The 14388-nt window shown below is 52.1% G+C and overlaps 1 protein-coding gene across 1 annotated transcript in view; it reads right to left on the bottom strand.

Annotated features, from left to right (window-relative positions):
- The window catches only part of LOC100931600 (SCO-spondin), an 82372-nt gene that overhangs the window by 51635 nt on the left and 16349 nt on the right, over positions 1–14388 (bottom strand). Inside the window, exons 26-46 of the mRNA XM_031940235.1 lie at positions 14048–14197; positions 13790–13883; positions 13548–13717; positions 13085–13318; positions 12570–12782; positions 11516–11752; positions 11086–11214; positions 10700–10791; positions 10359–10590; positions 9965–10117; positions 9443–9583; positions 9137–9319; positions 8719–8869; positions 7934–8087; positions 7659–7713; positions 6299–6397; positions 5707–5919; positions 5327–5454; positions 1275–1416; positions 1042–1195; positions 648–714 (exon numbers count right to left, since the gene is read on the bottom strand). Of these exons, the coding sequence (XP_031796095.1) occupies positions 648–714; positions 1042–1195; positions 1275–1416; positions 5327–5454; positions 5707–5919; positions 6299–6397; positions 7659–7713; positions 7934–8087; positions 8719–8869; positions 9137–9319; positions 9443–9583; positions 9965–10117; positions 10359–10590; positions 10700–10791; positions 11086–11214; positions 11516–11752; positions 12570–12782; positions 13085–13318; positions 13548–13717; positions 13790–13883; positions 14048–14197 (3191 nt within the window). The remainder of the gene's footprint in view (positions 1–647; positions 715–1041; positions 1196–1274; positions 1417–5326; positions 5455–5706; positions 5920–6298; positions 6398–7658; positions 7714–7933; positions 8088–8718; positions 8870–9136; positions 9320–9442; positions 9584–9964; positions 10118–10358; positions 10591–10699; positions 10792–11085; positions 11215–11515; positions 11753–12569; positions 12783–13084; positions 13319–13547; positions 13718–13789; positions 13884–14047; positions 14198–14388) is intronic.

The following is a 14388-nucleotide window of genomic DNA, read 5'->3' as shown; positions in this document are numbered from 1 at the left end:
AAGGGAGTGGAAGTGCAGGCCCAAGATGGGAACACTAGGGTATCAGAACCGAGACTGTAGTCCTGAGGCAGCCTCCAGGGGAGGATACTGGCTCTGCTCCTGGGGGACCTCTGGGCAGCCTAATTTCCTCACATATAAAATGAGGACTTTGGGCTCTTGTTTCCAGCTCTAAATCTATAAATCTAAGATCTTAGCACAAGACTAGGAGGGAGAGAGAAACATTCACAGAGCACCTACTGTGTGAGAGATAAGCATTCACAAAGCACCTACTGTGTGAGAGATAAGCATTCACAAAGCACCTACTGTGTGCCAGGCACTATACCCTGCTTTAAATATTGTCTCATTTGATCCTCCCAACAGCCCTGGGAGGAATGTGCTTTCATTAGCATCCCCATTTTACAGCTGGAGAAAATGAGAACGATAAGGGATGACTGGACTTTAGCTAGGGTCATGCTGACTCCGGGCCCAGCGGTCCATCCATCATGGCACACCGGCTGCGCCAGCGAGCAGTGGGTGTAAGCAGAAGGTGTAATCAGGGAGAGCTTCCTGGAGGACAGCAATGTGAGCAGGGAGGCTACATGGGAGCACAGCCCTCCCTGCTCTCCCAAAGCCTCCATCCTTATTCCTCTAGACTTCTGACTTCTCACCTCCTTGGGCCAGGGAGTTGGCTGCGTGAGGCGGGCAGGAAGGACCGATGTGGTGGGCTCTCTGGGCCTGAAAGGAATCAAGGAACCTCTGGTGGGCCCTCAGGGTCCATCCCTGGCTCTTTTTCTTATGACTGGGGCCTGGTAATGGGGCAAGACTCCAACCGTGGGAGATGAGAAGGGAGGGTAAGAAGCCCCGGCGGGGGCAGGGCCCCCATCCAGAACAAGGAGGGCTGACCTTGAAGATCCCCCTCGTTATAGCCTTGTAGCGGGGAATGCAGGGGAAGCAGGGCCCTTACTCACGGGTAAAACCTGACAGTGCCCAGGAGCCAAAGGGCAGCCCCACCCCAGCCTGGAAGGGCCATGGTTGGGCAGCCTGGCAGGGCCCAAACTGTACCTGGCAGCACTTGGAAGTGGGCCGGCGCAGTCCTCTTCATCAGACCCATCGCCACAGTCCCCTACGCCATTGCACACGGCCTCCCGTGGGACACACACGCCACTGGCGCAAGGGAATTCATTTCCTAGGCACGGTGGTACTGCCGGGCTGGATACTGGCGGGCAGAATCAAGGATCCTCAGCGATGGTTCCTGCATCCTCTCCCTATCCACACTTGCATGAACCTCTCCCTACCTGGATCACAGCCCAGCAGTTCTACCCTCAGGAAGATGCTGTGGTGGAAGTCCCGGGGGAGTATCCGGACATGCCGTGTCTGTACCACCCGACCAAACGTCCTCACTGCAGGTGTAGAGTCATCCCAGTTCCCTGGGAACAGCTGTCAAGGTGAGGAAAGACCCAGCACAGATGATGCAGGCCCCCAACTTCCCCTTCGACTTGATGCACCGGGACAGGAGGTCAGCCCCTTCTCCTGCCACTACCACTCTGCAATCTTTCCTCCCTGGAGATTCCATCCATCTCTGTCCCTTTATACAGATCTTTGCTATTATAACATACTGGTGGCTCTTCCTCCCTTTCTCCAGGAGTTCAGTATCTATCTTACACTCTTCCTCATCATTCCAAATGAGGATGTTTGGAGATATTAACAAAGATATCAATGTCTTCTCCCAAGTCATCGATCTCTTTAGCACCCATCAATCAATACACATTTAATAAGCACTTACTATGGGCCAAGTACTAGGCCAAGCTTAAACTAACCCGTGACACGCGTTTCCCCAAACTCAAGTCACCCATCTGGATCAGGACCTCACTCATTATTTTCTGCTACCATGGACTTGAATACTTATCTCTAGTGGTGATTCTCTCTCCATCCAGTCTTCCATCCTTATATCCTTCCTTATTTCTATCTTGATCCCGCCTTTACATCTCCTCTGCAGTCACCCTCTCTTCCCCTAATCTTCAGTCTCTCCACACCTTTATCTTCTGCCAAAAGACATCCCTGAGTCTCCCCCAATTTTAAAAAAAAATTCTCTCATGATCTTATGATCTCCCCAAACTGCTCTCCATGTTTGTCCTCTGTCTTCACTCTCTCTGATTCCATCTCACTACCTCCTGGACACTTAACTCTGTCTATTTGCTCCTTCAAAGAATCCCTTGACAGGTCATTATTCATGTCCTAACCTCCAAATATAGGCCATCTTCTCACTATCTTAGTGACCTTGGCAACTCCCATCAGTTTAATTATCATTTCTATGTGAATGATTTCCAGATCATATATCTAGGAATAGTCTCTGTCCTAAGCTCATCACCAACCATTCTAGTCATTTCCAACTGGATGTTTTCTAGGCAAGTCAAACTCAACGTGCCCAAAACAAAATTCATTATCTTTTTCCAAAAAAAAAAAAAAACCAAACAACCAACCACACTTTTCTTCCCATCTTCCCTATTTGTGTTGAGGGACCTGCCATTTATCAACCTTCTCAATTCCAGAAATATCCCCTGCTCCATGCAATTAGTTGCCAAATCTTGTTTACTCAACAGCTCTTTCACATCTGCATCCTTTCCACACACAAGGCCTCCGATTGGTTCACAGCCTCATCATCTCCTACTTGAATTATTGCATCAGGCTCCTAATTGATTTCCTTGTCTCTTGGTGTTTTCTCTGTCTCTGTCTCTCTCTGTGTCTGTCTCTGTCTCTATCTCTGTCTCTCTCTGTCTCCCTCTCTGTCTCTCCATCTCTGTCTGTCCGTCTCTCTCTGTCTCTGTCTCTCTGTCTGTCTGTCTCTCTCTCTCCCCCCAATCTCTCTCTCTCTCCCTCTCTCTCTCTCTCTGTCTCTCCATCTCTCTCTGTGTGTCTCTCCCTCTCTCTTTCTCTCCCTCTCCCTCTCTCTCTCTCTCCATTCTCTCTGTCTCTCTGACTGTGTCTCTCTCTCCATTTCTCTCTCTGTCTCTGTCTCTCCCTCTGTCTCCCTCTTTCTCTCTCTCTCTCTCTCTCTCTCTCTCTCTCTCTCTCCCCCCTCTCTCTCCCCTCTCTCTCTCTCTCTCTGTCTCTCCATCTCTCTGTGTGTGTCTCTCCCTCTCTCTTTCTCTCCCTCTCCCTCTCCCTCTCTCTCTCCATCTCTCTCTGTCTCTCTGACTGTGTCTCTCTCTCCATTTCTCTCTCTGTCTCTGTCTCTCCCTCTGTCTCTCCATCTTTCTCTCTCTCTCTCTCTCTCTCTCTCTCTCTCTCTCTCTCTCTCTCTCTCTCTCTCTCTCCCTCTCTGTCTCTGTCTCTCTCTCTATCTCTGTCTCTCTCCCTCTCCCTCCCTCTGTCTCCCCTGTCTCCCCTGCAAAAAGCTGCCAAAGTGCTATTCCTAACTAAGTCATAAGTCTGACCATATCACTCCCTGATTTAGAAAAGCTCCCATGGTCCCCATTGCCTCAGCTATAAAACTCCATCTCCTTTGTCTGGCATTAAGAACCCCTTCACACACAGGCCCCTGCCTACTCTGACAGACGTGTTACCCATCACTCCCCTTTCCACAGCCGGACCAGCTTACTTGCTACTCCTCCTACGTGACATTCCAGCTTTCCTCTCTGTATCAACAGTCTGCTGCTAAATCCAATGACCTTTTCCCAGTCCTCATCCTCCTTGATTTGTCTACAGTTTTTGATACTGCTGAAGAGTACCTCCTTCTGGATCCTCTATACTCCCTTGGTTTCTTCTTTGTGGAAGGGAAGGGGGAATCAGGGTTAAGTGACTTGGATGAGGTCACACAGCAAGTGTCTGGAGGCTGAATTTGAACTCGTGTCCTCCTGACTCTGGGGCTGGTGCTCTAACCACTCTGCCACCTAACTGCCCCTTCCCTTGGTTTCTGAGACACTTCTCCTTCCTTTTTCTCTTCCTAAATTCTTGATAGTTCCTTCTTAGTCCCCTTAGCAATTCCCAACCTCTACCCACAGGTGTCCCCTATGGTCTCATCCTGAACCCTCTCCTCTCCCTTACTGATCTCAGTTGCACCTGTGCATTCAGGTATCATCTCCACACAGGTAAGAGTAGAGACAATAACTATACGTACACACATATTCTCTATGTAAATCTCAATCCAGATTATCATGCAATTGATAAAAGACTAAATTCAACTCATAAAAGAGATTATAGCTAGAATATAAATATATGAAATAAGCTAAAACTTTTATATGCAAACATGTATGCATGTACACATATTTTTGGAGCGGGATTAAACCTGTAACTTCTTTGGTACAAGGTGAGGAAAGTCCCTCCACTAGCATAAGTCACCACAGGTTCTGCAACCTACTGCCTTAAAAAGTTGCGTGGAGAAGTGAAAGTTTAAAGGTCACATAATTGGTAAGTGTTATAGGCAGGACTTGAGCCTTTGACTTTGACTCAAAAGCTATCACGCTAAAACAAGTTCTTATTATATACACACATATATAAATATTTATGTGTACACACCTCTCTCTCTCTCTCTCTCTCTCTCTCTCTCTCTCTATATATATATATATATATATATATATATATATATATATATGTAGTTTTTCAGTATTTCAGTTGTGTCTGACTCCTCATGACCCTATTTGGGGTATTTCATGGCAAAGACACTGAAGGTTTGTCATTTTCCTCTCCAGCTCATTTTTACATATAAGGAAACTGAGGTAAACAGGATTAAGTGATTTTTCCCAAGGTCACACAGTTAGTAAGTGTCTGGGGCCAATTTGGAACTAAGGTCTTCCTGATTCCATGCCTGGCACACTATCCACAGGGCCACTCAATTTCAGGTCAGGAAAACTCATCTCCCTGCGTTCAAATCCAGTCTCAGACACTTACTAGCTGAAGAACCCTGAGCAAGTCACTTCCCCCTGTTTGCCTCAGTTTCCTCATCTGTAAAATGAGCTGGGGAAAGGAATGGCAAATCACTCCAGTATCTTTGCAAAGAAAACCCCAAATAGGGCCACAAAGAGCTGAACAGGACTGAAAAACAGCTTAACAGCAACTACTACCACTTGCACATTATAGGTATTTCTATGTTAACCGAGCTCCTAGCCATCCTTCAAAGACTGGCTTAAATTCTGTTCTTCTATGACCACCCCAGGGCTCAGTAATTTGTCTCTCTTCTGAAGTCCCTCAGCACTTACAGGTTGTCTCTATCAGTCTTCCCTCCCCATCTCAAAATAAATTCCTGCAGTCAGGAATCATTTCTTGCATCTCATAGGAGAGTCAGTCATTTTGGTGATTGAACAGAGGCCATTAGTTAAGCAAGCCTCATGTAGGTGAGGAGAGGGGTTACCTTGGTTGTAGGCGGAATGCCTGGCAGGACCTCGTGGTAGTCATACCAGTGATACCCATCAGTGCTGAACTGGAGCGAAAAGCTAGTGACATAAGCATCAGAGGAGCCAGCGCCCTGGACCACGATGCCTGTGGGGAGGTCAGGGAGAGCACCTGAGCTGTCAGAGTCCTCTAGCATCCCCCAACACTCTCACAGCACACTCTCCTTCCTCCCTCTCCACCCCGGGCCTGTTCCCCTGCCCCTCATCCATTCCCCCCAATTCCTGGGATCCTTCCTCCGGACTTCTGACCCCTACCCTTATTCCTCTGCCCTCTCAGGTCTTGTCCTCCCCCTCTCCCCCCTCCTCCCCAAGTCAGTTCTCCTGCCCTCTATCCACTGACCAGTGAGGTTTCGGGGCCTTAGCAAGTCCACCTGAAGGAAAGGGGGCTGGATGTGCAGCTCAGCATAGGTATCTTCCCTGGGGCTCCAGCCCTGAGGTTCCAGCCCCAACACCCCTAGACGACCAGCCCAGGCCGGATGTTTGGGATGTTCAGATGATGCTTTTAGACTGCTAGAAGGGAGTCTTGACAAGCCCAGTGGGGAATAGCAAGGGTCTGGGGAAGGAGAAATATTGAATGGGCAAAGCCCAGGGGGCTGGAGAGACATGATGGTATACAGGGAGGGAGAATAAGGACATCTGGCAGAAACATGGGAAGGATGGGGAAACACGGGGCAGGTTGGAGAGAGGAAGCAGGTAAGAACAGATGGATTCTAGCCCACCCAGCCCAAAGGAACCCACTAGTCTGAGGCACAATGATAATCCTAGAGAACCGAGAGAAGATCCATGGGAACAGTCATACCATAATCATCCCAACCAGAGCACAAGCTCATGCCAGAGTGGCTCCTCGGTACTCAGCACCCCATGAAGACCCAGACACTAATCCCAGGGAGCCTGACCCCAGCCCCACTCCCCCAAAGGCTTCTGGTCTTCACCTCCAGGTACAGGCAGTGAATAGGTGGGAAGACTGGGTTCTGGCAGGAGACTGGGAGGAAGCACTGGAGTGGTCACAGGGGCAGCTGTCCTGTCCTCTCCTAGCAGAGAAAGGGAAACCTGACTGTGAGGATGGAGACACCGCAAGGCCTCTCAGTCCCCCAAGCCCTTAGGGCCCACAGAGACATCTAGCGCTGGACAAAACTGTATAGATCACCTAATCCAACCCCCCCCTATTTTATAGATTAAAAAAAATGAGAAGATGAAACTTACTCAAGATCATTCATGTATCTCAAATTCTGAGACAGATCTTAGAAATAAATAATAATAATAAATACTTAACTTTCTTTATATTATATCCAATCCAATGCTCAGGAAATTTTGTCCCTGGATGTGATTTCTATTTCTCAATTGTCATTTCCACTATTATTCTCATAAGAAACCCTGAGAAGTTATTCTCCCTATTTTATACATGAAGAAATTGAGGTCAAAAGAAGGTGAGTGACTAGCTGATCAGCTGGAATTAAAAACAAAATACCACCACGTAGCCAATGGGATCTTCCTGGAGCTGTGTGTGCAATAGCTAACAACGACCCCCAAACTTCACCCCTGTCTCCCTCCTATCGGTTCATCTTCTGATTAAATTTTTTAGCTGGGTTCTAAGTCAATCCTCGTAAATAAATGGGAATATGGAATGTTTTCTTACTTAATAAAGTATCCTGAAGAAGAAAAAGTTTTGATCTGAAAAGCTATGATCAAAATAAAAATTGTTTGTATTGAGGCAGAGACGAGCCCCAAACTGTTAACGTTCTGTGGATTTGTGCTAACACTCACCTTGTCCAGCAAGTCAGGCTAAGACTGATCTAAATGAACCAATGGGGGTGGGATGGGGCAGTGGGCAGCCAGATTTGTCCATGCCGTAGCATGGTTTCTCTTATACGACCTTTCTCTTGAGTTTGCCAGAGCAATCATTTTTCAAAATAAACTCTCAGTGGTTTGTGTGCGTGGAGTCCCAGGCAAATGTGGAAGGGGGTTCTAGCGGTGCTCCCTTCAGCAAAAAGAGAAAGGCCAGACGGAAGGAGATCCACACTCTCTGCTCTTGTTCTCTCCTCTCGTCACCATCAGAGTGGTGGCGGTGGGAGCTGGAAAGCCGGGGAAATCTAGGGTAGTTCTAGGTCTGGGAGCCGTAGCCATGCTGGTATGTCTTTCCTTGCCCAGGATTCAGAGCTCAAGTCTCTAAATCCCCCGCCAGCTCAAGTCTCTAAATCCTCTACCCCAAATGAAGTAGGAGGAGAGCTCCTCACGGTGTCAGCATCCTCACATTGTCTGTCCCCTGTCACTCTGCAGCCCCCTCTGACTCACCAACAGGAACACAGTGGCAACATGCGTCTCCCTTTCCCTCCACCAGCATCCAACCCTGGAGAGAAACAGATCCCAAATGGGGAAACCTTCTAAATCGCAGCAGGCTCATGGGACCAAGTCTCGTTTTATAGACGAGGAACCACCTTCTCCTCCTCCTCCATTCCTCGCATCTCCCACTACAGTCCACCCTCCCTTTTCCAGCTTTCTCCATGCGGGCTCCTCCACCTCCCCTGCTCCTGCCCAGGTAACGCCAGCACCCCCCCCCCAGCCCTCACCTGCGGGCAAGCTCCGCGAGAGCAGTAGGGAGAACACTGAACTGTGCGGTTGGGCAGACATTGGCAGACCTGGCAGGTGCCCCACCGCCAGCGCTCCCCCACCCTGCGGGGGCTCCCCTGATGCTCACACTCCTCACAGGGTTCTGTCTGACACCTGGGGAGAAAGAGAGGAGGAGCTGGGTTATTCAGCGCAGTCCACAGCCTGGGGGGCTCCAGGAACAAGGGTCCAAGTTCCCGGCCACACACCCCAGAAGAACAACGTGCAAATACAAATAAATATAAAGCGTGCAAAGAGTCCATAACTCAAGCTCTTCCATTGAGTTTTCCTTTCAGGAAAATCCCCCATCACCCCTTTCTGCTAGATCCTCTCTCTATCTCCCTGGTTTTCTCCTAAGGACCATAAACAGAAGCGAGGAGGCAGAAAGCGATTCCGACGCGGAAGGGCCCTTAGAGGAACAGAATGATCTTTGACTCTTGCTTTATTGAGATATGTCTGTGAGTTCACAAATGCTCTGGGCTGGAATCCCAGAAATCCTTCTAGGAGAGGAACAGAAAAACAGGACCCCAAGCAGGTTTTTGAGCCCGGATTTGGCAGTTCCCCTAACGGTACACACTATGTAGCCTGTGTTTTGATGTCCGTAGGGTATAGGTATCATTTTTAAGAAAGTTCCAGTGTCTGAAGGGCTGGGGCATCCGGGGCTTCCCTATATCCTGGAGGCTCTGGTATTGGGAGGTTTGAGAGTATGTTTTTGGGATGATGCTATTCCGGGACAAGTAGGAGTTACCTCCGGGCCTTTCGGTAGATGCCCCGGCACTGCTGACCATGACCCACGTGGCGAGGGTTGTTGGGACTTCGGAAGGACCACTGGATGCTCTGGCTCCCACAGGGGCCCAAACACTCGGCCCACGGGGACCAAGATGACCAGCCACAGTTCACTAAAGATGGGTTCACAAGGGGTGACACAGAGGGCCCAAAATCAGGTTGAAAGGAGGAGACCCCAGCAGTTTGGAGGGAGGGGTCTGACCCCCCCCCCCGGGGGGACTGACCGGGTCCTGGAGTAGAGGGTCCTAGGTAATTTCTGACAAAGGACCCAGGATAATATAGGAAAGCATGAGGAAGAGGTACAGGTTCCCAAAGTGTCAGGGGCCATGAGTTAAGGGGTCATGAGTGGAATATGAAGAATTATTCTGGGCATGTCTCACCAGCACAGTCAGGGTTAGGCCGGCATCGGCGCAGCCTGCCATCCTGACACGTGCAAAGCCGGCAGTTAATCTTGACCCGCTGCCCTGGCCAATAGCGAGTGCCTTCCACTAGGCAGGGGCACTGCCATGGCTGCACACACTGCCCGTCAAGGCCCAGGACCTGTCCTTCGGGGCACCAACAGCCTGGGGGAGAGGAAGGCACAGAAGGGCCCTGGAGAAGATTTCCAGTGACCAGACCCTGATGATGAGAGAGAGGCTGAGCTGGGGCTCCAAGGTACCCCAAGCCCCTCCCTGTGAGAACATTACCTGGACTGCAGGACTGCTCAGGTAGACAATTGACCTGACTGGAAATGTCAGCACAGGTCAGAGGGCAAGGGGCACAGGGCTTGAGTACCAGCTCTCCTGGGCATGAGGTGACATTGGGACAGCTATCCTGTGAGCACGGCTCTGGTCAGAAGCAGAAACCAGAAGATATATTGAGGACAGAAAAAATCCAAAAACACTCCCTTCCCCCTGACCAGTTATCCCATAAAATTAAATAACAATAACAATATTAATCTTTTTTTCTGTAATCATTTCCTCATTAGGAATTGTAGAGTAACTAGTACAAGTATTATTATTATCCCCCTTTTTTAATTAAAGAAGCTGAAGCTAAGATGGGCTAAGTGATTTGCAACGGTCATAGAATTAATCAGTATCAGAGCTAGATTTTGAGCCCAGGTCTTCTCACTGAAAGCCCAATTATATATTTAATATACTCACTAGCCCATTTCCCTAATTCAGCCCATTGTCCCACTGACAGGTCCCACCCCTTGGGTGAGCGCTCACTTGTCTGGAGGGTGCTGTGGGGGGCCCCAGGCAACAAGGCACAGGCCCGGCCGCCGTTCCGGGGTGGGCGACAGGTCCGATGTCTGGTCACAACCCCCCCACACGGCTCCAAGCATTCAGACCAGGGTGCCCAGTCACTCCAGACACCATCCTCTGCAGGAGGGATGTGAGGGCAGAAAGAGATGTGAGGCTCCCGGGACCAGGGGGAGGAAGGGAATGGGTAGGAAGGGGGCACAGCAGAGACGAGTGCTCCAAATCCAAATCCAGAGGCCTCAGCAACTTTGCTTCTACCTCCTCTCCTTGCGCCAGATTTCCGCCATCCCTGGACTCTGCCGTGCCCCTCTCCCTCTGTTCCTGAAGGTTTCTAGCCTCATTCCCGGGGGCCCACACTCACCAGGGCAGATAACGGTGAAGCAAGCGCGAGCTTGATGTTCCGGGCCTAGACAGCGCTGGAGCACAGGGAGACTAGGGGGGGAGCACCGGCGACTCCGAGCCTGCACCCCTGACCCACAAGTCTGGCTGCACAGCCCCCAGGGGGCCCAGGAGCCCCAGGTGGCGCAGCCCTGCTCCTCAGAGGATGGTCCTAGCCCGTCCCTCAACTCACAGTCGGGCTGTCCATCACATACCTGGGGTGGGGAGATGGGGAGAAGGGCAGGGGGAAGCAAAAAGGTCAGTGTGCAGACCAGGGGCCAGGCAGGACTAGTGAGGATGACCCCCTAAATCCCCAGCTCTCACCTGCTGAAAGCTGATACAGTGTCCATCTGGGCAGGAATATTCAGGGCAAAAAACACCAGTCTTGTTAGGAGTTGTAGGAAATGGCAGGCTCTCTGGGAAGGGAAAGGGAAAGGGAAAGGGAAAGGGAAAGGGAAAGGGAAAGGGAAAGGGAAAGGGAAAGGGAAAGGGAAAGGGAAAGGGAAAGGGATAAGGGAAAGGGAAAGGGAAAGGAGATAAGATGAAATGTCAGGGACGTATCCTTGTCAATGATAATGCAGACAAGCACAGAATCCACCTCCCTGCCCACCAGCACTCCAGCCTCCTGCCCACAAACGTGATGTGCTCTAGCCCCCTCCTAGACCCTCCCTGCTGGAGGGAGAAGCGGTCAGGGAGGGAGGAATCCATACCACAGTCCAGTTCATCTTCACCCTCTGGGCAGTCAGAGATTCCATCACAGACCCGAGTCAGTGGCAAGCATAGCTGGGGAGCGATGCCACAGGGGAAAAGCCCAGGGCAGGGTGGCGTGTGGGTGGAGCCTATGGGCACAGAGCCAGTTTCCATATTACCCAACCACACCACGGTAGAAGAGAACCATGCCCAAAGTACAGAGAAGGCCGAAGCCTGGGCCCCCAGGAATGGAGCTGAGGCTGAGATGCAGAAGACCACCCTTGGGTAACTGTCCCGGCCAGGACAGCCGAAGGCACAGAGGGGTCCCCTATGGAAGACAACGAGGAATCATCATTCCTGGAAGAACTGGGAATGCAAACCGAGAGGCCTTTGGGTACCTCCTGGCACGTGGCCACAGCTCTCTGGGGGTTGCAAGGGCCAGCTACTCACCGCAGGAATCCAAGCTTTCGTCAGAGCCATCTGGGCACTGGGGGGTCCCATCGCAGAGCTGCGGGTAGGGTATGCAGTGGAGGCTGAGGGGGCAGGGCGTGTGATGTGGGGGGCAGGGCTGCCCACAGCCCAACTCGTCTGTGCCGTCCGGGCAGTCCTCCTCTTGATCACAGCGCCAGCCCCGAGGTATGCAGCCCCCACTGCCACAGCCGAACTCGTAGTGGCCACAGGACACTTCTAGAGCAGGAAACAAAATTCCCCTTGGTCTGTCTGCAGGAGTTTTCTCCCTAACATACTGGAAGTTCCTTGAGGCTAGAAACCCTGTCTCCATCTTTTGGGTGGGAAGACAACTGGACTGAGAACTGGAAAGCCTGTGGTTCAATTTCTGGCTCTGACACTTGCTGTGTGAGCTTGGGGCAACCCATTAACATATACATCTACATCTACATATCTATATTTATAATATATATACTATACATACACATAGATACATGTGTGTAGATACATATTCTTGTATAGGTAACTTTCAGTGTCATTTGTTTCCTGTGTAATTCCGTATATTTCACTTTATACATTTGTGTGTATTTGATACAATTTATGCATTTAAAAGCATTTATCTGAGAAGGGTCCAGAGGTTTCACTAGATTCCCAAAGAGGCCCCTAAAACACACAAAAAAAGTCAAGAACCCCTAATCTAATTCAGCTCTCATTTAGCGGATAAGGAAACTGAAGCCCAGAGAAATAGAACGACAGGCTTGTTCAAGGTCGTGTGGCTAATTAGGAGCAGGGCTAAGGCTGTATTCCACTTCTGACTTCCCCTCCAGGGGTCTTCATCCCCATCTCCCACCCCCACCTGCCATATAGGAGAAACAGGAGGCTCCAGGGAGACTGGGAATGGACGATGTTTCAGGTTACATGGACTGACAGTGCAGTGTGGATTGCATTCATCTGAGTCATAGTTATTAAGGTAATATTATCGTCGTTGCTGTCCCTCACTCTCCCCCAAAGTGGTCAGAGCCCCCCCCCCACAACCCCTCTGATCCCGGGGCTCTACCTCTGATGGGAGAAGTCGGTCCGGTCTCCAGGCTGCCCATGAAGGGGCCAGTCGGGGTGTCAGCAGGGGGTGTGGGGAGGAGGAGGGAGGGGCAGTGCCCCGGTCCTTCATCGGCCCCGCCGGCACAGTCCCAGACCCCATCGCACAGCCGAGAGGTGCCAACACAGGTTCCATCTGAGCAGGGCACTTCTCCAGGGCCGCAGGCCTCCCACCCTGTGGCCAAGAACACAGGGACGAGGGCCTTTCTGCCCGCTCAGTCCATACTATGCACACTCCCTCTGAAGGCGTTAGTTCTGGGGCAAAGGAGGGCTACGGGAGCCCTTGCCAGAAACAACCCAGTCACATACTGGGTGCCAGCCTTTGGTGGCATCGTGGTTGACGTCAGACAGGGAGATCTTGGGCTGGTTTGGAACATGTTGCCCACAGGAAAAAGATGGGCCCTAGGAAATGGGCTGGCACCTAGAGCAGCAAGCAGGGTGTGCCCGGTGGGACGGGGCTGTCAAAGCGGGACTTACCCAGGCAGGACTCTTCATCAGCACCATCTGGGCAGTCGGGCTGCCCATCACAAAGCTGGGCAAGGGGCAGGCAATGCCCATCTGCACAAGGCAGGGACCCCACGGGGCAGGGGCAGTCACGCTCGTCCGCCCCGTCTCCACAGTCCTTCCGTCCATCACAGCGAAGTGACAAGGGCAGACAACGGCCCTCCCCACAGGGGAACTGTGCCTCTCCACAGCCCGGCGGGGCACAGCCTGCAGGCAGAAGGGCACCGAGCTCTCACAGCCGGCCCCTGTGTCCGGGGGCTCCCCAGCCCTCATCCAGGAGAAGTCTTATCCCTTTCCACTCCTGATGGAACAAGACCCTACACCCCCACCCACACTTGGGCTGGCCCCTTAGACTCACAGCTCTCAGGAGCGGGAAGCAAGGAAGCGAGATGGACCCCGGGGACATCTCCCCAGGGAGACACAGCCTGAGAATTACCTTCCTCGTCAGAGCCATCTCCACAGTCATCCTGGTTGTCACAGAGCCACTCGTGGGGCACACAGTGCCCATTCCCTCGGCACGGAACCTCCCCCTCAGCACATCCCGGAGCCCCCTCTCCACAGCGGGGGTCAGCTTCCCCACAGCGCCACTCTCCGGCCTGACACGAGCTGAGGAAGGCAGGCAGTCAGTGGTGAGAGCCCAGAGAGCCTGTCTGGCACCAAGGTCCCCCACGCACTCACCAATTCCCACAGTCCCTCTGGAGCAGGGTTCCCGGCGGGAAGGAGCTGCCTCTCCACTCACAGGGACAGGCGACTGGCTCCAGGCAGAGCCCACCTGAGGGAGCAGCAGTGTGTGGGAGCGGGCCCAGATCTCCGGGGAGGCCCCTGCCCCAGCTCTGTCACCGCCCATCCCACTCCGGACCCTTCCCAGAGAGCACCCCTCCCCCTGTGCTCCAGCTGCCCCCCCTCCCACCTCCTCTCATGCCCTCTCTCACACACCGTGCAGCCGAGTGCCCTCGGGGCAGAAGCACCCCTCCACACAGGGCACGGCTTGGCAGGGCCATCCGGGCTCAGCATCGAGGCCTTGGCAGGTGAGCGGGCAGGTGGGGCCACAGGCTTCGTAGACCTGGCCGCCCTCACACTGTATAGCTGCACAGATCAGAGACAGACCACAGAAGAGTAATGAGGGGTCATGAGAACCTGTGGGCACCAAATACGCTAGAAACTAGGGGCTCAGGACGTGTGGGCAGGTGGGCACTGGGTAAGGTGGGCACAGCGGACACTGGCATTCGGGGACACTGGGAGAAGGCAGGGGGGCTTCTTAAACAATGCTAGGGCCG

Source organism: Sarcophilus harrisii, chromosome 5, assembly GCF_902635505.1.
Source record: "Sarcophilus harrisii chromosome 5, mSarHar1.11, whole genome shotgun sequence".
In the NCBI taxonomy this organism is placed as follows: domain Eukaryota; kingdom Metazoa; phylum Chordata; class Mammalia; order Dasyuromorphia; family Dasyuridae; genus Sarcophilus; species Sarcophilus harrisii.
This window is presented reverse-complemented; position numbering and strand designations above follow the sequence as displayed.